The 26,760-nt window shown below is 40.7% G+C and overlaps 1 protein-coding gene across 1 annotated transcript in view; it reads right to left on the minus strand.

Moving 5' to 3' along the window:
* LOC122813877 (zinc finger protein 773-like) overlaps positions 1-26,760 on the minus strand; it is a 239,428-nt gene that overhangs the window by 145,310 nt on the left and 67,358 nt on the right. The window contains 1 exon segment of the mRNA XM_044086418.1: positions 9,859-9,954. Within this exon segment, the coding sequence (XP_043942353.1) occupies positions 9,859-9,954 (96 nt within the window).

The raw sequence follows: 26,760 nt of genomic DNA on the forward strand, positions 1-26,760 counted from the left end.
TATGTTTTCCAGGCCTGTTTGCTGGGGTCTGTTTAGTCATCTGCTGTGGAAGGGTGTAAACAGATCTACTTGGTGTGTTCCCACATCTGGGAAACCCCTGGAAGGCCTATGCATTGAGTTTCCACTCATGAGGATCTGCTTAGCTTGTCTAACACTATGGTCTGCTCTTGTAGTATGCCAGAAGCTAACTCCCAATGTATTACTGCAAGCCAGCACAGGGGTACGGCCTGGTGTCCTCCTACTTTATGTACCACATTGTGGTGGAGAGAAAACAAATTACGAAAAAATTGTCTTAAACATAAAATACATTTCTATTCCTGAAATACATGTCAAGTGCTTAAATATAGCACCTTCACACAAAATGCCTCAAACAGTAAAATGAAGGCAAGTAATCATGAAGTGTACATAAGCACAAATACACTCGGGTACATAAACACAATTTCTAAGCTTAAAATTCTTACACTTTAGTTAAAATGCAGCAACTTTGTCTCTCAAAACAGTCCCATTATTCAGTAAGAAGCCCTGTTCTAAAAACATTGCAGCTCTTCACAAAAGAAACTAAAAATATTAATAAAATTGCCAGCATTTTTCAAAAAATAGAAACATCAAAAATATTTTCTGTGTGGAAAGTTTCTCTTGTGGGGACTTGTCTGTCAAAAATGAAGCCTTTAGTCAATTGCTGTTTACTGTGACGCTTCTGGTATTTTACTCTTTTAGGTGGTAAGAAAGTTCTAAAAGATATTTAGCTAGTCTGGTTGTTTATGTAGTAACCTTCTAAAATGGGATCAGTCTAGGGGCAGCGAGAGTGACCGTGTGTGTGGGAAGAAAGCTTTTAGAAGCTGACCAGTTGTATCTTTGGCAGGATCCAAACCATAGGCTACTGCAGCAGTCAGAATGAAAAAATTATGCCTTTTTACCCACTGTTGTGCGATTACAGAGTTGATATATATAATTAGAAGGGGTATAGTGGGGTTTGTCCCCTACATTAAATAGATTTTCAATATTTTGGGTTTCAGTATTTTGAGTTTTTGATCAAATGATATGAATGCATATATCTCTGTATATGGAAGGGAAAAGAAGAGATTTCTGAGCTGGGGGAGATATCCCTCAGAAGACAGAGGAGTCAAACATTAATCTCCATTTGTGAAGAGACATTAATTTTCAATCTATCAAGTTTTACATTGACTGAGATGCAAGTTAAAGTTTTGAATAGAGGTCTGCATTTTGTTCCGGCTGTTAAATCAAAAATAGAGGATTTATTTTGAGCCTTAGATTGTTCGGCAGGGAAGTAATGTTAAAAAAATATGTATAAAAATTCTGTGAACACTGACATTTCCCTGATTCAGAAGCCTAGTGTATTTGTACCCCAATACAAGGCTGTTTTAGACAATTTTACAAATGATTGCGAGAGAGATCTCTCTATTTTGCATGGGGAGCCTGAATGTCACTTCTATAACATTACTCAGGAGGAGAGGATGGCACTGAAAGATTTGTAGGATGAACCTGAACTTGTGATAAGACTGGCAGGAAAGGGGGAGGGATAGTGCTCATAGATAGGGCATATTATTCCCAGAAAGTTAAAGCGCTCTTAGAAAATGATGATGCATATGAGTCCATTACAGTTACATGAATGGAAAATATTAAAACTACAGTAAGACTTATTCTCTGTGCAATGAAGGAGAGTTGTTTAATAACTGAATAGCTTTTTAATTATTTGAATGTTATGTATCCTCTTATCCCCATTTTTAAATGTTTACCTAAGGTACACAAGGACAATACTGATCCACCCATGCAACTCTTTGTGGCTGGACAACAGAGCCAGCATCCATATATGCGGAGAATAATGTAAAGTGGTTACTTGGGCACCAGCTGTACTGAAGGATTCACAGCATTTTCTTAAGATCTAGGGCTGTATAAAAGGGACAGTAACCCTGGGGATCATTTGATTATGGTGATAATGGACATAAAGAATCTCTTTACTATAATACCAAACACTTATGATTTGGAAGCATTAGAATTTTTTTTAACAATAAAAGTGAGTATAATCATAGAAAGAGTTTATCTGTACCCTGATGAAATGCATCCTGGAAATTAACATTTTCCTATTTGAGGATGAGTTATATCTGCAGAAGTCTGGTGTGGCAATGGGCCTATGCTAATATGGCGTTGGCTCAACGGGAGGAGTGCTAGGCATTTGATTAATAACCCATTTTGTAGATGTATTCATTTCTACAAACGGTTTGTAGACAATGTTTTTATTTTATGGGGAGGGAGTCTTGAACAGTTGCAAGCATTTGTTACATACTTAGAAACTACTACTGATTTCTTACATTTTACGAAGCAACATTATACAGAAAGTATTGACTTCCTTGACATCAGATTGAAACTCGATAATCTGGCTGGGAAGATAATACTGTCCTTTACCTGGAAGGAGTGCTGGCAAAACAGTATTTTGCAGAGATCAAGTATGACCCCTGGCTATGTCCACAAGAATGTTCTTAAGGGATTATTCCTTACAGCGTCTAGACTCCATACCCCAAGGGGAGGAGTTTACTGAAGCATAGAGGGTACAAGCAAGGTGAGGTGACCACTGCACAGAGACAAGTACAGGATTTAAAGGGACGATAGAGGGAAATCATACATATATAGCGGGAAATTATATAGATGAGGTTCCACCCAGAGAGGATGTAAGGATCTTAGAATGGTCCTTACATATTCAAGTGACATCAAGTGGATCTGTAATGTGATCAAGAACAACTGGAAGATCCTGGTGCCAGATGAGGAGATGTAATGTGATCAAGAACAACTGGAAGATCCTGGTGTCAGATGAGGAGATGAAAAGGATAGTAGGGGAAGTACCTCACTATGCTTTTAGAAACTGAAGCACCTTCTATGCGATACAAATTGGAACTGCCACTCTGTGGTTTCACAAGGAAAAGGCACCCACACATGCCGTAGATGTACCTGTTGTAAATTTATTTACAAGGGAAATGTGTTTTTACATACAGAACACAAGAAAAAGTATTTTTGATGGGTATGCAGATTGTACCAGTAAGAACATAGTTGGTCTGTGTGACCACTTTTATGTGGTAAAACCACGAGACAGCTAAAGGAAATGGTGTCCAAACATTTGAGTGACATTAGGCAGCAGGATGTGAAAAATCCCCTTTCTAAGCATATTCAAGAGAATGAAGGACACATTTTAGGGTGATACACAGTATAAGTAATAAAAAGAGACTAGGGGATATTAATAATGTAGTAGAGAAGGCAGATATATGCTGGATAGGTAGGTTGCAGGCATGTAAGCCTCCAGGTCTTAATGCCTGTGCTTTCTCCTATTAACCCCTGGTGAACTTGGGCATTCTGAAACAGTGTAGCAACTGGCTCATGTGCACTCTCCTCTTACCTCCCAACACTCAGACTTGTGAGTGATACACTTGTATCTCCAAATTGGAAGCCATGCACTCTCCAGCCAAGACCTGAATAGCTGGTCAAGAGAAGGTCAACACCTGCACCACACCACATGGAACACACAGCCCTCCGAACACCAACCATCACAGCCCTCACATAAAAACACAAACCCCACACCTACCTTTGGGGAGGTTCTCAATAGAAATCTACACAAACAGCAAAGACCTCCAAGCAGAAACTCACTCGACCACCACAACACAGCACAAACCACAAGACACATAGCTCACCTACACAGTGTGGCCCTCAACCTCAGCCTCTAAGGCAAAACAGCTTGCCCAATACAATAATCATAGCTCACCTACACAGTGTGCCCCTCAACCTAAACCCCTAAGGCAAAACAGCTTGCCCAATACAATAATCATAGGTGACTCAATAGTGAGGCACACTGATGTCCCACTCACTAGGTTGAATAAGGAGAAGGTAACAGTCAGCTGTCTATCAGGTGCCAGAGTCCGACACAACACATGCACTCAGGTCACTCCACAACAAGCACAAGTATGACTCTGTCATTGTCCATGTGGGTGTGAATGACCTGAGATGCACTTCCCTGGACTACATGAAAACAGACATGGTGGAGCTCTCGGATTATGTGGCCCAGGCAGATAGCATCCTACAATCACCCAGAATGATACCGTAGTACAAATAGAAAATGATTGACTTCAACAACTGGCTAATTTTCTGGTGTCATTCTAAAGGGATCCAGTACCTGTCTGCTTGGGATGACATGATTGACAGACCTCAATGCTTTGCCAGAGATGGCCTGCATCTGTCACCCCTGGATTTCCAGGTACTGGCTAAGGCTCTTGCCACCCCATAGTGCCTTTTTAGGCGGTGTTCCAAAGACCAAATTACCACCGTAACAACTATAAATCAATGCAATCTGAGGGTCATGCTTCTCAGTGTTAGAAGTCAAAATCTCAAGATGCACCTGCACAAAGCACTCCTCAAAATGAAGAACATAGACATTTGTGCTGTAACAGACACCTGGTTTAATGCAGCAGAAAGCACCCCGCGCTACCAGGCTATAACTCATTCCACACCTTTCGGCACCAGAACATGGACCAAAGCTCCAAAGGCAGTGGTGTCTCCACATTCATAAAGGATCTGCATACCTCCAGACTAGCAGCCCAGCATAATGCATCTGAGATACTCCATGTACAACTAACACTGGGTAAGACGGTGATTCAGGTCGTGGCCTGCTACAGGTCTCCATCCATGTCCCAAGACTCTCACTCCACATTCCTAAGCACCCTGGAAACTTATGATCCATCCCCAACACTCTAATACTAAGTAACTTCAACTACCTATCCATCAACTGGGAAAACTACTCCTGTACCAATGCACTGGCCCAATGCTTCCTGGAACTCATCAATTCCAAATTCCTGGACCATCTCATTCTTACCCCCACTAGAGGAAGCAACATCCTTCACCTGGTTATTACTAACATGGGCAACCACTGCTCTATACCAATAGTCAATTCCTCCCTGGTTAGATCTGACCACAAACTAATCACCATGGAAATCCACATCTCACCCACACCCCCCGCAAAGGTATCCACCATCAAAAACTTCTCCAAAGCTGACTTTGGACTCCTAAAAATAGAGATGGCTAACTTCACGGCACCCATGCCAATGGAAAATAGATGCATGATTGCCGAGTCATACACCAATGTACTGTACGAACATGTACATAAATGCATGGAACTAGCCATACCAAACAGAACCAAAACTCTCTCCTCCAAAGAAAGGAAGTCAATCTGGTGATCCTCTGCCATTAACAAACTCTATAACAGAAGAAAGAAACTGTTGCAGAAAAAGGTGAAGTCCCAAGACTGGAAAAATTCCCTTATTAGCTTAAACAAAAAGTTGAGATCCCGCATGAAAACGTCCAAAGCCAGCTACAAAGGCAGAATTGCAGCAGACACTAAAATCAACCACAAAGCCTTCTACAGTTATATCAAGAATCTCCATGGCTATACCCAGATTTGCTCTGAGTTACTGTACAATGGTACCTCCTATACTGAGCCAACAGATATTGCGAACATATTGGCTGACAGATTCAGTGCCAGCTTTACCCCCCCCCAAAGGACCAATCTCAATACCGGAAGAATGCCAGGCACCAAGCATTACTGCAGCACAGGTTAAAGCTGCACTGTTCATGGCCAAGAATACATCTTCCATGGGACCCAACAATATCCCTGGCTGTGTTCTACATGAATTACAAAGTGAACTGGCACATCTGTGTGCTCTGTTCAGTCACAGCCTCACCTCAGGCTTTGCTCTTACTGAATGGCGCACTGCTAAAATCATCCCTCTCCATAAACAAGGAGCAACTACCAACCCTGGAAATTATCACCCCATTAGCTCTAGATCCCACGCAATTTGGTTTTGTGAAAGGTAGATCATGTCTGCTCAACCTGGTTGACTTCTTTGAGTCAGTCACCAGAGCTGTGAATGAAGGTAAGGCAGTTCATACAGCTTACCTCAATCTGGCCAAGGCCTTCGATACTATTCCTCACTCAGGAATTATTGATAAACTCACCAAACTACGCATCAACCCCTATATTGTTAGGTGTGTTGAAAATTGGCTCACAGACTGAACCCACAGTGTGAAAGTAGCGGAATCTAAGTCACACTGCCAACCAGTCACAAGTAGAGTCCCACAGGGATCAGTTCTGGGTCCTCTCTTGTTTGGCATCTACTTCTCAGAAGTCCAGGCCAAGTTCACAGATGACTGTAAGCTGGGAGCCATTATTAACTCCCCAAGTGATGCAGACATCCTAAAGAAAGGCCTCAATGAGACCAGTGACTGGTGTCAAAACCATGGCCTTAAGCTTAATGGCAAGAAATGCGTCCTCGTCCCCTTTGGGAAAAACTCAGTTCCCACTAATTACCACATCGATGGGAGCCCATTGAACACTGAAAGTGTTATAAGAGATCTGGGGACACAGGTTGACAGCAACCTCTCCTTCAACCACCACATTGCTAAAAGTCCTTCTATGTGGCACATCTGATTACCAAGGGTTTTGAATCTGGGAAGAAAGAGGTCATCATCTCGCTCTACTCTTCCCTCATTAGACCAATTATAGAGTATAATGCCCCATTTGGCATGTACCTCACTAGACACCTACAACAGCAGGAGAGGCCACAAAAGTACCTCATGAAGAGGATCCTAGGCCTTAAAACACATGTCCTACATGGACAAACACAAAAACTCCAGCTATTCTCTGCCTCATATCGCCTAAGAGGCGATCTCTGCTTGACAATGCCATGTCTGACCCAGCTCTGTTAGAAATGCTACATCTAAAGAAATCCCAATCCCTCTGCACCACATGCTCCAGAGACCTCAACCTCATTACCACAATCAACAGAACATGCTGGAGGGACAGGTTCATAACCCAGAAACTGCCCATGCTCTGGAATAGACTTCCCATACATGTCAAGCAGAGCACCTCACTGGCAGTCTTCAAGAGACGTCTTGATGAGTGGATGGGAAATAGAAAATGTATCCCCGGGATCACTCCAGTGGCTCTACTCGACAGAGGCACTATGAACTAAGGTTGGGTAGCATGATGGCAGGGTAATCCTATGGGCTAGGCTTGTAAAGACTCCAAGGCCATTAGCCTAGTACACACCTATGAACCTATAAACCTATAAATGTTTTACCTACTGTCCTGAAGTGCTGTACTGTTACTTTACAGTGGTTCCAGAAGTCGACCAAGTTGAGCAGGCATGATCTACCCTTCACAAAACCAAACTGTGTAGGATCCAGAGTTTGGAGATTCCCTATATCCTTGTTTATTAGGTCCATGATGATGAGTTCCATAGCTTTGCATATCAGACTAGTCAGGCTAATGGGGTTATAGTTCCCGGGGTCTGTAGTCGTTCCTCCATTGTGCAGAGGGATGACAGTAGCAGTGTGCCATTCGGTAGGGGCAAAGCCTGAGGTGAGGCTGTGACTGAACAGAACACACAGGTGAGGTACTAGTTCACTCTGTAGTTCATGCAGAACACAGCCAGGGATAGTGTCAGGTCCCATAGAAGCTGTATTCTTGGCCTTGGACAGTGTTGTTTTAACCTATGCAGCAGTAATACTGGGTGCCTGGGCAATCTACTGGTACTGTGATTGGTCCTTTGGGGGGAGGGGTAAAGTTAGCACTGAATCTGTCCGCCAGTATATTTGCAATATCTGTTGGCTCGGTATAGGAGGTACCATCGTGCAGTAGCTCTGACAAATCTGGATATTTCCATGGAGATTCTTTATATAACTGTAGAAGGCCTTGTGGTTGTCTTTACTATCTGCTGCAATTCTGTTTTCATAGCTAGCTTTAGAGGATTTGATGAGGGATCTCAACCTTTTGTTGAGGCTGATAAGGGAGTTTTTCCAGTCTTGGGACTTCACCTTAATCCGCATCAGTTTCCTCCTTCTGTTGTAGAGTTTGTTTATGGCAGGGGTCCACCTTTTTTTTTTTTTTTTTGAGGAGAGCGTCTTAGTTCTTTTGGGTATGGCAAGATCCATGCATTTGTGCATGTGTACGTACAGTGCACTGGTGTATGATTTGGCTGTCCTGCAACTATTCTCCATTGGCATGGGTGCCATGAAGTTAGCCACCTCTGTTTTTAGGAGCCCAAAGTTAGCTTTGGAGAGGTTTTTCATGGTGTTTACATTTGTTGGGGGCATGGGAGGGATGTGGATTTCTAAGGTGATTAGCTTGTCATCGGATATAACCAGGGAGGAGTTGACTATTGGTGTACAGCAATGGTCGCCCATGTTAGTAATGACCAGGTCAAGGATGTTGCTAACTCTAGTGTTGGTAAGAACGAGCTGGACCAGGGCATTGGAATTAGTGAATTCCAGAAAGTATTGGACAACTGTATTGGTACATGAATAGTTTTCCCAGTTAATGGAGGTGTAGTTGAAGTCGCCCAGTATGAGAGTGTTAGCTTGGACCCTAATATTCTCTAGGGTGCTTAGGAATGTGGAGTGTGAATCTTGGGACATGGTTGGTGACCTATAGCAGGCTACGACCTGAATCGCTGTCTTACCCAGTGTTAGCTTCACCTGAAATATCCCAGATGCGTTATGTTGGGCTACCAGTCTGGAGGTGTGCGCATCCTTTATGAATATGGAAACACCACCACCGCTGGAGCTTCGGTCCAGGTTCTGGGGCCGAAAGGTGTGGAATGAGTTGTAGCCTGGTAGTGCGGGGGTGCTTTCTGCTGCCTTAAACCAGATCTCTGTTAAACACAAATGTTGATGTTCTCCATTTTAAGGAGTACTTCTAGCGAGTGCATTTTGAGATTTAGACTTTTAGCGTTGAGCAGCATGACCCTCAAATTGCATTTATTTGCAGCATTTACGGTGATAATTTGGTCTTTGGAACATCGCCTAAAAAAGGCACTATAGGGGTGGCAAAAGCCTTGGCCAGTATCCAGAAGCCCAGGGGTGACAGATGCAGGCCATCTCTGGCAAAGCATCAAGGTCTGTGAATCATGTCATCCCAGGCAGACAGATACTGGATCCCCTAAGAATGACACCAGAAAATTAGCCAATTATTGCAATAAATTATTTTCTGCTTGCACTGTGGTATCATTCTGAGTGATGGTAGGATGCTGCTCAGAGCTAGGGTTATACCCGCCTGGGCTACATAATCAAAGAGCTCTTCCATATCTCTTTTCATGTAGTCCAGGCAGGTACGTCTCAGGTCATTCACACCCACATGTACAATGACAAAGTCATATTTGTACCTGTTGTTGAGGGACCTGAGTGCATGCTTTATGCGGCAGATCCTGGCACCTGACAGGCAGCACTTTCTTCTTATTCAACCTAGTGAGTGGGACATCAATGTGCCTCACTATCGAGTCACCTATGACTAGTGTGTTAGGCATGCAGTTTTGCCTCAGGGGCTTTGGTTGAGTGGCACACTGTTTAGGAGAGTTGTGTGTCTTTTACCAGCTCTTTATCATAATGTACCATCGTAAGACAACAAGCTTAAATGGTCATGTAGATAATTATGTTAACAAATGCCTGCACAAATCAATTTCACATATATGAGTAAAGTATTACAAAACAATCTTTAAGCACTGTTTACAAGATGCTGCCACACAACAGTATACTTTACTGAATCTTACATTAAAAACATTTCCATTTTTCTTCATCACTACTCAGACCTCAACAGGAAATACAAAGATACTGACAACAGGAAATACAAAGATACTGACAACAGGTTTCTCTCAAACTCTTCTCACTGATAATTTTATTACATGTGATTTATTGGGTAACTTTAAAATATAAGCAGTACTAATAAAGGTATAACAGATGCCGTTTGCATTTCTTATAAATTATTTGTCTTTAAGACATTTGGAATTAACCATTCACCTTACTTACTTTTATATCTCTAATTCCCTTCTCATGATGGTTTTGCATGTACTGAAACTGTTTCACTTTGGATTCTAGAGATGTTAAAGTTGTTTTTAGCTTGTCCTGTAGAATGAACAAAAAAATAAATAAAAACAAAATATTAAATAAAAACAAAAACATAATTAAACCACATGAACAACAAGACCATGAGCTGCAAATGCACTTTGATGACCTTCCATTACAAGGACAGTGTAAAACACCAAGATGGTTACTATACCCATCACCAATCTTTGTAAAGTGCCAAGACAGGCGTACAGACACTGCTATGAACTTTAAGACCCATTAGAGTAGTGCTAGGTATGCAAAACTATAATTAACTTTATGAGCTATAATGATTCAATGAATAGAACCTTTATGCCTTCACTCGTGTTTAAATATAGGATTACAGTCTGTAATCCTATCAGGTAACTAAGATAAAATTGGGAAAAACACTAGAGAACAACTGCAAACACAGTTTGGTTATTAATAGCTGTTCTAGTCAGAAAGGGGATTAGGCTGTGGGTAATCCCCCCCCCACACACACACACACCAGGTGTCCCAATTCCCTACCCAGTGGGCTAAACCAGAAATTTTATAAAAATATCCACCTTCCTCATGCACCCCTAAAAGTCTCCTATCTTAAGCATGCTTTCCCAAGTCAAGGAAAGCCATTCTAATTTATTGTATTCACAATTAATGCTTAAAAATGTATTTATCTGTGTTACAGACTACCTTAACTCCCCAAATTAAAATGTATCTTCATTGGGTGCTTTATTTCCCATAAATGCCTTTTTTGTACTTTACCAGCTTCATTGATGCATTTCTACCATGCTCTCCATTCTATACTGTTCTAATCCAGTTCTGTTTATGAAATAAAGGAGAAGGCACCAAGACATACCTCTCAACCGTACAGAATTTCTTGTTTTTTATCGGTTTTGAGGTCCACTTAATGGGGTGCCACGATTCCAGAGTAGCACCCCTTCATTTCTGAATTTCCGGGCTTCTCCAGGCTTTTTTTTAAATGTATTTTGTTTTTCAGCTGACGTGATCACGTGCAGAGGTGTGCGCGATGACATCAGCTCCCTGAACAGCCTGTCAGCTTGTTGGAATTGAGTTCACTTTCTTGGCCATCTAGTGCATGCAGGCAGTTTCCCCAGCTGCTTAATGCAGGATTTGAATTTTGCGGGCTCAAATTGTGCAGTCTTAGAAGAACGGCCAGCCAGAAAGCAGGATTTACTTTAAATTCCTTCTGGGCCATAACGTGCATGCGTGCAGTTTCCCCCGCTGCTTAAAGCAGCATTTGAATTCTGCAGGCTCAAACTGTGCAGTCTTAGAAATAATGGCCAGCAGGATTTACTTTAGCACCAGCCAAAATGCATTCTGGTAAGGATTTAAATTCTGAGAAGTTAGTCTTTACTTAGAAGCAACGGACTTAGCCTTGCGGTAAGAACTTAGCCAAAATGCATTCCGGTAAAGGAGTTAAACAGCAGTGGCAGTTTCTGTAACACTTGGGATTTCCTTAGCCAGAATACATTCCAGTAAAGGAAATAAACCGCAGTGGCAGTTGTTAACACCTTTGTAACACAACTGACTTAGCCAGAATGCATTCCGATAAGGTAGTTAGTCTTTGTTTACATCAAAGCAGAAGCAGGTTTCAAATGGCACAGTCTTTCTGTACTTTGAAGCAGATAAGATTTCAAATGGCAGTTTTAATGAACCAACACCTTCCACTTCCCTTGAAAATTAGCTACAGACTATTTTGTGAGGCTTTGCAGTACTTAGTTTGTGAGGCATAGCCAGCTTTTCTCTGTTGTGTGTGTGACAGCTAGTGTGTGTGTGTGTGTGTGTGTGTGTGTGTGTGTGTGTGTGTGTGTGTGTGTGTGTGTGTGTGTGTGTGTGTATACACGTGTTAGGCAGCTTTTGTGTGTGTGTGTGCCCCAGTTAGCTACAACTGCTGGCTAGAGTTACTCATGCTCAGACCCTGTATCTTGGGTACAAGGAGCAACAGCCTAAACTCTCTCCCCATACCACCACCACCACCCCTTGTGATTCAAGGAGTTAACCATAAGTTTACATAATGTTTGGCTCATACTTTTGGTGTGTTCCTCTTAAAATGTGTGGTTTTCTGGCAAATCAGTGAAAACTGAAATTGAACTGAATTCACTAAATAATGATAGTTGTTCAAGTCTTCCAATCTTTCAGGAAACGCATGGTAACAAAACATTTTATTCTAGAACTTTTCTAAGATTATACAAGCAATATTTAAAATATGTCCCTGGTTTTGTGCCCCCCCCCCAATAAATTTTATATTTTTCCAGATTTCTTGTGCTGCATAGTTCTTCAGGGGGAGAGAAGATTAGTGCTGCTTAAGGCAAGTCTGCTTGTGTTGTTAGTACACAACAGGAAGAATACTTGCTTTTGATGCAGAACGCTGTGGGTTCCCGCAAAACAATACATTTAAAATGTGCTTTAACAAGTGCGATGTATTATACAAGGAATATAATTTAATACAGTCGGGAAAGAGCATCAAAGAACACATGTATATTTCATGTTCAAGGTGCCTACGATTAGAAAACAACCCAAAGGTAATCTTTTCCGCCACTGGCCAGATGCATTTTCTTTGAATGGGGGTTTCAATGCTGCTTTAATGAATTGCGAGTTTCAACTGCAGAAAAGTTTTAATGCTAAGTCTATTTTCATTGTGGGACTGTATGCCTTTGTTTAGCAGATGTCTATTAGCGTTTATACTATAAAATAAAAGTTTTAAATGAAATCCAATTTATCCAAATAATCATTGTAGAAGTAAAGCAGTGCGCAAATTACAGTGTTTATGGTAAATGGGGCAAAGTAGCCAAGTAATAGGAAATTGGAATGGCTGCGGGGGGGCTTTGTATGGGGGCCCCATTAGACCATGATTTTGTGAGGGGAGAAGGGCGGCAAACTCAGGCAGCCCTTGGCGGCAGAAACTCAACCTTTTGCCACTGATCAGTAGGCCATAACTTTTGGAGGTCCCATCCTAGCAAACTGTAATATTCTTTTGCTAAGATTAGAATATTGCCTACCATTAAATGCCTTACTTTTACCACAAAATCCACATACTGCCAGTCACCAAAAACAAAATACTAAGATTCATCATCTTCTCCCTTCCCAGTGAATATCATTGCTACACATTTCAAAAGAAAAAAAATTACTACAGGGTCTGGGCTGGGACCATATTTTGGCTGTCTGTTGTTCAGTTTGCGCTTGAAAGTTGGTACCCCACCAATTCCACTGAAGGGGTGGTGTTACATAATTATGTATGCAAATTTTATGTTAATCAACGTACAGATTTGTACCCATTTTTCATGGGCTTTTGTCCAGATTTTTGATGTTTCCAGGTTGAGAGATATGTACCAAGACAATGCGTTTCTGAGGGATAAGACAAACACAAGTAAATCTGAAAGAATGTCTTAAACAGATAACGCTGATTCATTACTGGTTAAAAGAATTTACAGTCATCACTAAAAGAAACTGCATCAAAAGATTATGTAGGCAAAGAAACAACTGGCTAAAACCAGAGTAGTAAAGGAGTCTTGCAAACCAGGGGAAACTGGCTGATGAGACAACTACCTGTTATGGAATACATTCTAGTAGTTTCAATACACAATATGAATAAAAAAACACAAGAGGCTACAACAAAGAAGATCATAAACTCTCTGCAATTACTAGAAAGAAAGATGCTTAAAACAACCAGCTTACACAATCTGCATTCAAGAATCCCACAAAATATAGGGTACATTAAATTAACAAAAAGGCTTTGACACTGCAGCCCAGAATAAGATTTGCATATCTTGGAAACAAATTTAAAATATAGACATACTGTCTTTTGTGCTGGATCAGAAGGTTGTCATTACTTTCATACACCAGGTATATGGATTCATGTTCTAATACTGACCCTGCCTTGCAATTTGGGAGGGGGGTCCTATATTTCTGAAGGATCATCATGTAGAGGAAATATTCAATCAAGGTCTGTATGGGTTGATGGGAATCTAGGAGGATGATAAGAAGCCCGACACATTTCCTGAAGGTCATAAGAGTTGTTTATTTAGATATTTAACATGTTTTGCAGGTTTCTAAAGTCCTGCACATTATTTACAATCTTAACGTCTTTCTCTTTGCCCCCAATGTTTTTGCAATCAAAATTGTATTCACTTAAATTCTTTCTTATGCAGTTTATTACATTCTTTTCACACCATCCCATGAATATATACCATAAACATGCAAACTGTCTTCTTAATTCATAGCATCACAGGAGGTTACTAGGCTAATTGCCCTGGGGCCCCTACAAGGCTAGCAAAGAGTTTATACCCAAAAAGAAACCTCAGTCAGCACTTGTTACCCCCATCAATGAAGGACACAAGTGGAACCTCTGGGACAAATTTGTAGTTTCCCATCCACTCATCAAGGTTGTGCTTGAAAAGGATCAGAGAGGTACTCCGTTTGACATGTATGGGAAGTCTATTCCAGAGACAGGGAAGCCTTTGGGAGACCAACCTGTCTCTCCAACAGATTTTGTTGATGTCGCATATTAGACTCAGACCTTTTGAGTGGGTAATGCACGAGGAGTTAAACTTACAGATATGGAACAGCCTTAGTAGGGCTGGGCCAGAGATTGCCTTGTAGGCAAGACACAGGTCACCTCTGAGCAATCTGTACAATACCGAGTAGAGTGACAAGTGATTTGAGCCTGTCTGCATAGGACAGGTGTGGAGGCCATGGATTCTCTGAGAACAGATGTTTGGAGAGGTACCTAAAGGGGCGTTATACTCAATTATTGGTCTAATGAGGGAGGAGTATAGAGAGGTAAAATTTTTCTTTTTTCTGGATGCAATCCCATTACTTATGAAATGAACCAAGTAAAAGGCATGACCACTGCCACTACATGATGGTCGAAATGTGAGATTGTTACCAACCTGAATACTCAGATCTCTCACCATAGGTTGTGTGCTTAGGGGGTTGTCGTTGATGTCGTAATCAGTAGGGGATGTGTTTCTGTCCAATAGATGATGATACATTTCTTTGCGTTTAGGGTGAGACCACGACTTTGGCACCAGTCATTATTTGCTATGAGACCCTCTTGCAGTATGTTAACATCATAATCAAGAAAATAGTAAACGCTACTACCCAAAGGTCCTCTTCGTAAAAATGAAGAAAGAAGTTGTATATAAACCGGAGACAGACCACCATGATGTAATAAAATGAGAACCAAGTTTATTAGAACAGATGAGCGCTTTCGCGTACTCCCAGGGTACGCTTCTTCAGATCTATTTTCATTACTAAAACTCTAGCTTTTTATACATTCAAAATCATTAATAACCTCTAACATCAATCAATTAATTAAATCATTATGCAATTAAACGTGTATCTTAATAATTTGAAGCCAAACTTGTTGACTAGCAGATGCAGCTTCAGTTAAAGTCAAACAATTCAACCTTCAGACCACTCTATTTAAATACATTCTGTTAGCTGCCATAAGGCTTGAAATGTAATATATCAAAAAATGAAAACAAACGTGCAATGAAACAATAAAATCTAAATAAAATAACTATTAAAATATGAGATGTGTGAAAAGTGTTCTAAAAATGTGCATTTAAAATGCAACAAATATGTCTGAAAATTCATTTAAATCTACATGCTTCAAGCAGAGGTTTTATACTGATGAACTGATTAAGACCAGGGTCTTGATGTGCTCTTAATTTTAGAATCCATTTTAATTCTATACTTTCTAAATCATTGATGTTATTGCCCCTTCTCTTGTTAGGGGGTATTATTTGAAGTACCTTAAATTTAAAATTATGACCTTTATGAGACATAGAATGTTTTACTAAGGCATTTCTCTGATCTAATTTCTTAATGTCATAAATATGATTATATATCCTATCTTTCAGTCTCCTGGTGGTCATGCCTATATAAAAAGCATGACATTGTCCACAGTTTGCTAGATATACAAGGTTCATGTCATTGCACGAAGCAAAAAACCTGGGTTCAAATTTATAATTCAAGACAGGACGTATAAAGATTTGTTCTTTCGAAATCATGTTGCACACGTTACATTTACCACATGCAAAAGTGCCAAACTTGTTGAATTATCTAAAATGCCTAACTTCTGAATAATTATGTTCAATACAGAGTAACCTTTTTAAAATTCTTACTATTTCTGTAGGTAAAACTTGGTCTAGTTCCCATTATCTTCTTTATATCTGTATCAATTGTAAGTACATGCCAATTGTCAGATATAATCCTAATTATGGCTTTGTTGTCATTAGTAAACCTAGTAACAAAGGTCACCTTGAGTTCTTTATTAACTTTGCCAAATCTTTTTTGATGTCTAAAATTCAATTGATTAGCCTCTGACTTATCATTAAATATTAAATTCTTTGTGGCTCTAACTATCTCATGGTTATAGCCCCTTTCTAAAAAATAAATCTTCTAATAAATCTACTTGTTCTTTTAATATCAAAGGATCTTGACAGAGTCTAGTAAGCCTAGTGAACTGACCCTTGACAATATTATGAAATGTAAATCTCGGATGCATACTATTAAAATGAAGTAAGGTGTTCTTCCAACATGATTTTCTATATAAAGATGTACTTAAATGGCCCAGATTATCTTTTTTTATGGTAATATCTAGAAAATTTATAGTATCATTGGAAAATTCCATAGTAAATCTAAAGAACTCAGTGGTAGATTCTAAATACTGAATGAATTCAGTTAAGTCATTTAAAGTCCCATTCCAAAAAAGTAGTACATCATCTACAAACCTTTTATATAATAATATCTTGGAAAAATATATGCTGTTGAAAAGAAATGATTTTTCCCGGTGATATACAACCAAATTGGCATATGTATTTGGCATATTCTGTCCAATAGATGATGATACATTTCTTTGCATTTAGGGTGAGACCACGACTTTGGCACCAGTCATTATTTGCTATGAGACCCTCTTGCAGTATGTTAACATCATCTGGGGAGTCAGTGACAGCACCCAACTTACAGTTGTCTGCAAACTCACCCACAGGCCTTTTGTCTTTGCCTCCGCCTCTGAGAAATAGATGATAAACAGTAGGGGGTCAGATAACAGATCCTGGGGAACTCCACTAGTGGCAGGTCTGCTATAGGTGGTGGGGGTGCCTATTTTGACCTCAAGGGTCCTGTTGGTGAGCCAGCTGGCACACTGATGAGATAGGGATTTACTCCAAGTTGTGTTAGCTTTTCGATGATGCCCGAATGGGGGATTGTGTCAAAGGCTTTGGCCAAGTCAAGGTAAGCTGTATGAACTGACTTTCCTTCATCCAGGCCTTGGTGACATTCTCAAAGAAGTTAACCAGCTTCAGCAGATAAGATCTGCCCTTGATGAATCCAAACTGGGTGGGGTCAACTGCTTGGAGATTGCCTATGTGATCCATAATAACACACTCCATGGCTTTACAGATCAGACTTGTCAAGCTAATGGGGTGATACTGCCACTACTGATCCCGGAAACTACGTTTGTGCAGGAGGATGACAATGGCAGTTCTCCACTCTGCTGGAATAAATGAAGCCTGTATTTGTGCTATGGTTGAACAGGGTGCTCAATGGCAAAGTCAGTTCTTGCTGGACATGGTACAGAATACAGACTGGGATACCACTGAGTCCCCACAGAAGTTAATATTTTCTTCTACATCATAAAAAGTACTATTTTTTTCTTCAGATCTCTTATTTAGCATGTGCTTTTTCGCCTTTTTTTTTTTGCCCCTACTCCCTGCTGATCATTCATTCCTTTCTCAGAAAATTGTTCCATTGAAGCCCCATCATCATGGCAAGGATAAGGGGACATAACATCATTTAAGGCAATTGAACATCATTTAAGACAGGAGTTAAGGATGGTTTGAAATTTTTACACTTTGACTCCCTAATCCTAGTGCATATATCCCATAAAAAGCCGGGATTTGTTCTGCACCGAGTGTGTGTCAATGACAGCATCTCACTTAGTTCTACAGGTGATGTAACCCCCAAGACTGCTCTACCTCCCTGAAAACCAGCAGTCCCACATAATCACTGATATTCATCAGAGATTCCACTGCAGGAACAAGCACCCAAGATAAATATACTCTCCCCCGTCATCCCGAAGAGTGAGGAGCTGACAAAACCACATAATGTCTCTCTCTTACCACCCATTCAAATCTGTGCTTTTAACTAAATCTGTTCTTTACTAAACCTCTACAAAAATCACAAATCAAAAAAAATCACAAAATTACTACATTTATTTACATTTTGATGCCTATCAGCTTTTTGTTTTCTTCCATGTCCTAAATCACTACCCAATAAAACCCATCCATAACACCTTTAGAGCCATTCTTTTCAGTTCTTGAATATATTGTCTGTATTCAACTTCCACAATAACATTTTCTTATATTATGAATAATCATTCCTCATCTAACTTTCTACTCTCATTGCTTTTTTTACATTATCTCAATACTCTTCACAATTCCTAACAGTAGTTTACTTATCAATACATTTATAACCAACTTTATTTTATTCAAGACCCATAATAAATGCAACAACTTCAAATGAACCTTATCTGTAGTACTAAAGCTTCTGTTTATAAAAAAAAATAAAGCTCCAGTTTAAACCTTATTCTTTATTCTTTTCTTTACTTAATTTTAAGCTTACAATTCCTAACTGAATGACCACCACTGTATATCTACTTAACTCAGCCTGTAACGTTAACAATAAAATTAAATCAGTATAATTTGCATCTAGTGAAGGATGAACCCTCTCCATAATTCATATAGCTGTTTATACTTTTAAGTACAATTCCCAATGGCTGTATTCTTTATCAACATAAAGACTATAGCACTCATATGCCATCTTTGTCAGACTTCTTTTTTTATCCAATTTTTGTCTAACTATCCATTAATCAAAGCGTTCATCCACATTCTTTCATAAACAGTCTTAAACCCTGTTCATAACCTTTTCTCCATCATCATAATTTTCCATGCTTGGTCATCCATTCACCCATGCACAACCCATGCTTGGTCATAACAGACACAATAAATGCAATGCATCAGTTTTGAATTTTGAACCCTTATTAACACCATCTGGGAGTTATTTTATTGCAACCAACATTCCTTTTGCTTTTTTACCTATACTATAAATGCCATCCCCCATCATAACTAATTAAATTAACAAATCCTTTTGCAATATGTTGTTGTTTGTCTTTCGGCTTTTCCCAGTTAGGGGTCGCCACAGCGGAACTCCAGTCCACTAATGACTGGCAGTAGATTTTCACGAACGCCGAGGTGCCAGCTCGACGTTCAACCTTCAACTTAAGGCACGCCCATTTACACATGTCTTTCGAACGCCCACCCAACCACAGGGAGGACATGCAGACTCCACACAGAAGGCACTCCCCGCACTCCAACCGAGAATTGAACGGGAAAACCTCTTGCTGTGAGGCAACAATGCTACCGCTGCACCACCGCGGTATCTTTTACAATATGAATTACTTTATACGAATGGATACTTTGATTACATCAGGGAAGCGTGAACTCCTACTTAACATTTGATAGGTTAATGGAATTTGAAACTTATATCTATATATTTTTTTACTTTGGATTAGTTTGTTTTTGATAGAGCTGAAGAAGGGTAGGAATACCCCAAAGCGCTTCTCTCTCTGTCTTTTAATTGGTGATTACTGGAGTTTTTAACTTAGCGCTAAACATTTTTACGCCAGACTCTGTGGTGACTGCACTTTTTTTGCATTTTCATTGTGCTCTTTTTCAATAGTCACATCAGTATTTATATAACAAAATCCAAATTGTATCTGCTTTTTTATTTCATCCACAGAAAACATATTACTCCAGCTCAAATGGCTTCCTCATTTATTCCACGACTAAATCCTTCATTCACAACCTGCACAACACATTCCTTCTCTTCCTTTCCAATCCTTTTAAAAAGAAATACCCAATACTATTTCTAGTGAACTACTCCCTCTTACTTCTTCAGTATTTTATCCTTGTATGATACCGTTTCTTTTTGTAGCTCTAGTCTTTTTACCAGTTCTAGTTTAATGCCACACTTCATTTTTACCTGTTTCTAATTTTTCAGAATACATCTTTCTTACATATTTATAATGCAAGATTGGTTATTGTACACGTCTTCCCCTATCTAAATTTTCCAATTCTTTTACTTTACATTAATCCTACTTCACTTTCTAAATGAAAAAGACGTACCCTCCTTTTCCTTTTCAGAAAAGGAATTTTTGTGTATTTTTTTTTTTTTTTTTTTTTTACAAAAAAAATTACATTTATTAAGTCTACTATTTTTTCTTTACAGAGTTCACAATTTTCATTCTTCTTAAAACAGTCAAAACTCCTGCTCTATGAACTGGTCACACTCTTCTACCAATATCTTATTTTCTCTCCTCAAGTTATTCTTTTTCTACTTCCATATACACACTTTCCCACATTTCTTCTTAAATATTCTCCACCATTTCATCCATGAGTCATAAACAATACCATATTAATATGTTCATTCCACAACTTTTCCCTTTGTTAATTCTCCTTTCCCTCTTTTATACTTTCCTGAGAAGTGGCCTCAAATGTCAGACTATACGGCTACATTTATTTTACCCCATCTGTTTCCAAACCTTCTGAAAACAAGAAATAACGATTTCTGCATTAAACTTGTTCCCCATTTGTCCTTCCTCACATGGAATTAGTCACATTTTTGCAAATCCTTACATTTAACATCTAAAACTTTATTACCTTTCTTTTTTAAGCTACAGGTAAGTGCTTACTACTCTATAGTAGTATTTCGTTAATCATTCCAATCTCTCGGTTAAAACAATTAACAATACAAACGTTTGGCACAGCCTTAAATCCACTACTTATCTTCTCCTCACTCTCCCTATTATCACATCCACTTATTTTATATCAGTTTTTTTTTTATTAGCTTCACAGTTACTTTATAACATTTATCAAATTCAAAGCACTTCCCTTACTCATATCCTCTGAAACCGATCCCTTTGTATATGGTTTAAAAATAAAATATCTTCAACCCTCTTACACCCATCCAGTACTACAAATGCCTTAATATCTCTCTAAGTGGTGGTCACACTGACCGAAACTACAACCCATTCCGCATTTCTGGAAACATAAAGGTCCTACCAAATACCCTAACACTGGGTGATTTCAATTACCCAAACATTAACTGGGAGAACTACTCAAGTACTAACTCCCTTGCCCAACATTTCCTAGAATTTATAAACTCAAACGCCCTGGTTCAATTGGTCAACACTCCCACTCACAGGTGACAACATATTGGACCTGGTCATCACCAACATGGGTGACCGGTGTTCCACACCGGAGGTCAACCCCTCGCTGGTTAGATCTGACCATAAACATATAACTTTGGATATCCACATTCCACCCCCACCCCCGGACAAGAAAACCACAAACTTTTCAAAAGTAAACTTCACGTTACTTAAGACCGAGGTGGAAAGTTTCAAAGACCCCATGCTGAAGGATAACTCTATCCAAGATGCAAAATCCTTTAATAATGTATTCTATGGGCACCTACAAGAATGCATGGATCGTGCCACCCCAAGGAAAACCATGATTCACTCCTCCAAGAAAAGGAAACCAGTCTGGTGGACTCCTGCCATTAACAAGCTATACAATAGAAGGAGGAAACTAGTACAGAAAAGAGTAAAATCCCAAGAAGAAGACATCCCTGATCAGTATCAGTAAGAAAGTATGATCCCTCATACAATCATTCAAGGCAAGCTTTGAAAGAAAAATTGCTAAGGACTCCAAAAGATAACGACTAGGCATTCTTTAGCTATGTCAAGAATCTAAGTGGCAATGCTCAGATCTGCTTGGAGTTGGTACAAAATGGCACAAAATATACTGAATCGGCAGATATCGCCAACATCCTGGCAGACAGGTTCAGTGCAAACTTCACCCCCCTCTCACCCCCAAAAGGGCCCATAACCATACCAGAAGAATATAGAGTCCCTGAAATCACAGACATTCAGGTTAAAAAAGCCCTCTCCAAAGCCAAAAACACAGCATCAGTGGGACTGGACGGTGTCCCAGGCTGCGTCCTACACGAGCTCAAAGACGAACTAACCCCTCACTTAAAACACACTGTTCAAACTCCGCCTCTCCACAGGCTACGTACCCATAGAGTGGCGCACATCAATGGTTATTCCACTCCACAAAGGTGGAGCCACAACAGATCCTGCGAACTATCGCCCTATAAGCCTGACTAGCTTGGTCTGCAAGGCTATGGAGTGCATAGGTTCATAGGTAGGTACTAGGCTATTGGCCATAAGGCCTATGCAAGCCTAGCCAAATGGTACTCTGGCTTTTGCCAACCAAGAAAATTATTTTCCTGAGCCCCTGTCAAGCAGAGCCACAGAAGTGACCCCGGGGTGAATTTCCTATCTCTCATCCAATCATCAAGATTTTTCTTGAAGATTGCTAATGCGGAACTTTGTTTGATATAGATAGGTAGTTTGTTCCAGAGTATGGGAAGTCTCTGGGACAGGAATCTATCCCTCCAGCATGTTCCGTTTATTGTGGTGACAAGGTTTAGGTCCCTAGAGCGTGTAGCTCGCAGAGATTGGAATTTCTTTACATGGAGCATGTCCAACAGCTCTGGGTTTGACATAGCTTTGTATGTTAGGCAGAGATCGCAGAGTAAAACTGGAGTTTTTTGAGACCGTCTGCATAGGGCATCTGTTTGAGGCTGCTAATCCTCTTTGTGATGCATTTCTGTGGCCTTTCCAGTTGTTTTAGATGTCTTGTGAGGTACATACCAAAAGAGGCGTTTTACTCTACAATGGGTCTAATGAGTGATGAGTACAGGGGAACAATGACCTCTTTTTTCCTGGATGAGAAACCTTTTGTGATGAGGCGAGCCACGTAGAAGGATTTCCTGACTACTGTGGAAATGTGATTATCAAAGGAGAGACTACTGTCCACCTGTGTCCCAAGGTCTCTATCACACTTTTGGTGTTAAGTAGACTACTGCCTACGTGGTAATTCATGGGTACAGAGTTTTTACCAAAAGGGATGACAATGCACTTTTTGGCATTGAGCTTGAGGCCATGGCTTTGACACCAGGCATCTGTCTCAGTGAGGCCCTTTTGTAGGATGTCCACATCGTTAGGAGTTTTGATTATGGCTCCTAGTTTGCAGTCATCTGCGAACTTTGTTAGCCAAAAACCTTCTGCGTTTGGTATCTACTTCTCTGAAGTACAGGCTAACAGGATCATCATGGAACTCATTAACAGAGACATTGGAAACCTCCAAAACACTGGACCCTACCCAGTTCGGCTTTGTAAAGGGCAGATCATGCCTCCTAAACCTGGTGGACTTCTTTGAGACGGTTACCAAGGATATAGACGAGGGAAAGGTGGTACACACAGCCTACCTAGACCTCGCTAAGGCCTTCAACACCATATCCCATTCTGGTATTATAGACAAGCTCACCAGCCTGAACATAAACCCCTATGTCACAAGATGGGTTGCCAACTGGCTCACGGACAGAACCCACATGGTGATAGTTGCGACAGCTAGGTCCAACTCTAAACCGGTTACAAGTGACGTTCCCAGGGCTCAGTCCTAGGACCCCTCCTGTTCGGCATATACTTCTCAGAGGTACAGGCAAGCACAGGAGGACTATGGCTGACCAAGTCTGCAGACGACTGCAAAACTAGGGGCTATAATTGACTCTCCGGCTGACACAGACATCCTCCAAAAGGATCTCACTGAGATGGATACCTAGTGTCAAAATCATGGCCTCAAGCTAAATGCCAAAAAGTGCATAGTCATCCCCTTTGGAAAAAACAAAGTACCCAAAAACTACCACATAGGTGGTAGTCCCCTAAATATGGAAGATGTAATAAGGGATCTGGGGACCCAAGAAGATATTAATCTACATTGCCAAAGTGGTTACAAAATCCTTCTACATGGCCCACCTAATCACAAAAGGGTTCGCATCCAGATCAAAAGAGGTCATTGTGCCCCTCTACTCATCACTCATCATACCCATCATAGAGTACAATGCCCCATTTGGGATGTACCTTACAAGACACCTGCAACAGCTGGAAAGACCACAGAAGTACCTCACCAAGAGGATCACTGACGTCAAACAGATGCCTTATGCAGGTCGACTGAAGAAACTCCAGCTGTACTCGGTTGCATACCACCTACTCAGGAGGTGATCTCTGCCTGACATACAAGGCCATGTCAAACCCAGAATTGATGGAAATGCGCCACCTAAAGAAAACTTTATCCCCTCGAGCCACACGTTCTAGGGATCTAAACCTCACCACAACAATAAATAGGACGTGCTGGAGGGATAGATTCCTGTCCCAGAGACTTCCCATGCTTTGGAACAAGATCCCAATCTACATTAGGCAGAGCTCCTCGCTAACACTCTTCAAAAGAAACCTTGACGAGTGGATGGGAAACAGAAACTTTACCCCGGAGATGACTTCAGTGGCTCTGCTGGACAGAGGCACAGGGAACTAATCTAAGGGGGTGGCGAAAGCCAACACATTCTGGCTAGGCTTATAAATGCCTTTGGGCAGATAGTGTTCATAGGTAGGCACTAGGCTAACTTCTTACTTTTTGTCTTCGTAACGGTTATATTTTTGACTGACTGTTTCTCCTAAAGTACTCTTTCCTCAACAGTCCCATTCCTATCTTCTAGGACATCTTCAAAATTTTCATTAGTCTCATAATAATCTAATCATACAAATATATTTTTATTTAATTAGCAGTTATTATGTACCATGAGTAGACTTGAACAATGTTTCAGTATCTTTTCATGTACAATTTACATTTTTATTTTGTTTTGGAGTACCTACAATGTTACTAATTTCAATAGTTTACCTGATAAATATTCTTGTCTTACTGTCAATAATTTTAATGATGAAAATGTACCTGTCACTATGAATAGACAATTTCCCACAGTTTCACCAGCCAGCTTGGTCGACACTGGCATACTGAGGCAGTGTTGCAATTGTCTCATGTTCACAGACAACCCTCTACTCCTAGTACACACAAACACAATGTGTGAGAGAAGCAACTATATTAAGAACCTTGAATCCATGCTCTCTCACACATCAGTCAGTACATATGACAATCAGCAGGTTGCCAGCATTCACAGTTTCATAGTATAGTACAAGGCTATCTGCCCTGGGGCATTTGTAAGCCTAGCCATAGTGATGTGGCTTTTGCCACCCCATGAAATGGTACAAAAATGTACAGAATAAATCTAGAATACTGTGCCTCTGTCTAGTAGTGACACAATGAAGGTCCCCTTATATAATAGAATTAGTTTACTGTGCCCCTGTCTAGCAGTGACACAGAAGTGACCCCTGGGGTAAACTTTCGATCTCCCATCCACTCATCAAGATTTCTCTTGAAGAGAGTCAGTGAGGGGCTCTGCCTAATACGAACTGGGATCCTGTTCCAAAGCATGGGAAGCCTCTGGGTTATGAATCTATCCCTCCAGCATGTCCTATTCATACTTGTGCCGAGGTTTAAGTCTAGCTCTCGTGGTCCTGATGGATTTGGATTTTTTGAGGTGGAGCATGTCCATCAAATCCTGATTGGACATGGCCTTGTACGTCAGGCAGAGATCACCTCTGAGCAGGCGGTATGCCACTGAATAGAGCTGAAGTTTCTTTAGTCTGGCGGAATAAGACATATGTTGGAGACCCTTGATCCTTTTGGTGAGGTACTTTTGTGGTCTCTCCAGCTGTTGCAAGTGCCGGGTGAGGTACATACCAAATGGGGCATTGTACTCAATCATGGGTCTGATGAGGGAGGAATATAGGGGTACAATGACATCCTTGGATCTGGATGTGAATCCCTTCATGATGAGGTGTGCAAGGTAGAATGTTTTTCTAACCACTTTGGCAACGTGGGTGTCAAATGAGAGGTCGCTGTCTACTTGGGTCCCTAGGTCTCTGATTACTTTTTCTGTACTCAGTGGGTTTATGTCTATGTGGTAATTTGTGGGTACTTTGTTTTTTCCAAAAGGGATGACTATACATTTTTTGGCATTTAGTTTAAGGCCGTGACTACGGCACCAGTTGTCCGTTTCAGTGAGGCCTTTTTGTAGGATGTGTGTGTCTGCTGGTGTATCGACTATGGCGCCTACTTTGCAGTCATCTGCGAACTTTGTCAGCCACAGCCCTCCCATGTTTGCTTTAACATCTGAGAAATAAATGCCGAACAAGAGGGGTCCCAGGACAGATCCCTGTGGGACACCACTTGTGACTGGCTTTGAGTCTGACATTGCTCCAGCGATTTTAACTTTATGGGTTCTGTCCTTTAGCCAGTTTGCAACCCATCTAGTGACATAAGGGTTTACTTTTAAGCTGTTTAGCTTATCTATGATGCCTGAGTGGGGTATTGTGTCGAAGGCCTTAGCCAAGTCCAGGTATGCTGTATGGACTGCTTTGCCCTCATCAATGGCTCTAGTGACTGTTTCGAAAAAGTCAACCAGGTTTAAAAGGCAGGATCTGCCCTTCACAAAGCCGGACTGGGTGGGGTCAAGTGTCCGTAGGTCCCCTAGGTCTCTGTTTATGAGTTCCATAATGATTCTTTCCATAGCTTTGCATACCAGGCTAGTTAAGCTTATGGGGCGGTAGTTTCCAGGGTCTGTAGAGGCACCCCCCTTGTGGAGTGGGACCACTGTTGCTGTATGCCAGTGTACAGGTACATATCCCGAAGTAAGGCTAAGGTTAAATAGAATTTTTATGTGTGGGTTTAGCTCCTCTTGGAGTTCACGTAACACGCACCCCGGGATACCATCAGGTCCCATTGATGCTGTGTTTTTTGCTTT

The sequence above is a fragment of the Protopterus annectens genome, chromosome 10.part0 (assembly GCF_019279795.1).
Source record: "Protopterus annectens isolate FY-2018-M chromosome 10.part0, PAN1.0, whole genome shotgun sequence".
Lineage (NCBI taxonomy): Eukaryota > Metazoa > Chordata > Ceratodontiformes > Protopteridae > Protopterus > Protopterus annectens.